This window comes from Physeter macrocephalus, unplaced genomic scaffold (genome assembly GCF_002837175.3).
Source record: "Physeter macrocephalus isolate SW-GA unplaced genomic scaffold, ASM283717v5 random_286, whole genome shotgun sequence".
Classification (NCBI taxonomy): Eukaryota; Metazoa; Chordata; class Mammalia; order Artiodactyla; family Physeteridae; genus Physeter; species Physeter macrocephalus.
In genome coordinates this window covers 12,624-13,934 of record NW_021145626.1, presented here as the reverse complement: position 1 = coordinate 13,934, position 1,311 = coordinate 12,624, and the positions used below count along the sequence as shown (strand labels likewise).

At 60.9% G+C, this 1,311-nt stretch overlaps 1 protein-coding gene across 1 annotated transcript in view; it reads right to left on the bottom strand.

Moving 5' to 3' along the window:
* The window catches only part of PSMG4 (proteasome assembly chaperone 4), a 5,231-nt gene extending 4,882 nt beyond the window's left edge, over positions 1–349 (bottom strand). Inside the window, exon 1 of the mRNA XM_024121895.3 lies at positions 98–349. Coding sequence (XP_023977663.1) covers positions 98–271 — 174 coding nt within the window. The 5' untranslated portion in view covers positions 272–349. The remainder of the gene's footprint in view (positions 1–97) is intronic.
* Between the last annotated feature and the right edge of the window lie 962 nt (positions 350–1,311).

The following is a 1,311-nucleotide window of genomic DNA, read 5'->3' as shown; positions in this document are numbered from 1 at the left end:
CACCCTCTCCGCCGGCCCCTTCCCTCCCCCCTCGCCCCTTCCCTCGCGCCCCCCCCCCGGCCCCTCTACCCACCCACGGCCCTCCCGCCGCACTCACATAGCGGGTGCACATGGCCACGGAGAGGTTGCGCAGGTGCGGCGTGGCCCCCACCCACAGGAAGAGCGAGTCCGTCAGCCGCATGACGTGGAAGTGGACGGGCTGCTCCCACAGCCTCGCGCTGAAGTTGTGCAGGGAGACGTTCCCCGGCGCAGCAGCCCCCGGCCCCTCCATGCCGCCCGGAGGCCCCGCCGCACGCGCCCGACCCGGTCCAGCCGCGCCGCCGCCGCCAGACCCGAGCAGGCGAGCGCCGAGAGGTCGAGCGCGCCTTCGCCTTCGATCCCGAGGTGGGGCGCGGCCTGGGGCGGGGGCTCGAGAGTGGGCGGGGCTTTCCGGGGAAGGGCGGGGCCCGGGCGGGACGTCGGAGGGGTGGGTGCCGAGAGGGGGCGGGGCGGGGCGGGGGCGGGCCGGAGTCCTTGCGGACAGCAGTGTAGATTTGTGGGAGCGTCTTACCTGGTGGGGACGCGCCGCCCAGCAGAGGGCAGCGCTGTTCAGTCGATGCCGCAAGCACTCAAAGCAGCCTCCTCCGTCCCTCGTGCTCGGTTAGATTTTCCAAAATCCTCCTGCTCCCAGCAGCCCCGTAACAGCAGGAAGCCTTGAATGCAGCTAGCCGTGAGGATGGCAGCGATATTCGGGGAAGCTCTAGAAAGGAAAATTGCATGGACTGAGTTAGGGGGGTGGGTTGGCACGCCTTTGGACCCAGACCCCCTGAGCTGATGTCCTGTACAAGCGTGGGCCTTGGCTAACCCTTCAACCCGAGACTCAGTCTCCCCATCTGCAAAGTGGAAGTAAGAACGGGTGCCTCTCAGAGGCGTGGGGAGCAGGTGAAAGGGGGTCACTGTCATCCCTGCTGGGACCCTGACTTGGGGTCACTCTGGGACGCTCGGAGTTGACATAGGAAGGCTTCAGTGTGTTGAGAGAGTGTTTGTGGTAAACGCACGCAACGCCCATTTTTGTCAGATTCTGTTACAACTGACTGTGGGGTTTTATGTCAGAACTATCAGAGTTGTGCTTTTTAAATCTCTAATAGATCTAAGTTGATGAAATTGACATTTAAGAGAGTAAGTATTGTTAAAACTTTGTTCCCTTCGCTAATTATCAATGATTCAATTATGTACTTAATTTTCAGGTCAATAGTTTCTTTTTTTTCTTTTTTTTTTTTTTTTTTTTGCGGTGCGCGGGCCTCTCACTGTTGCGGCCTCTCCCGTTGCGGG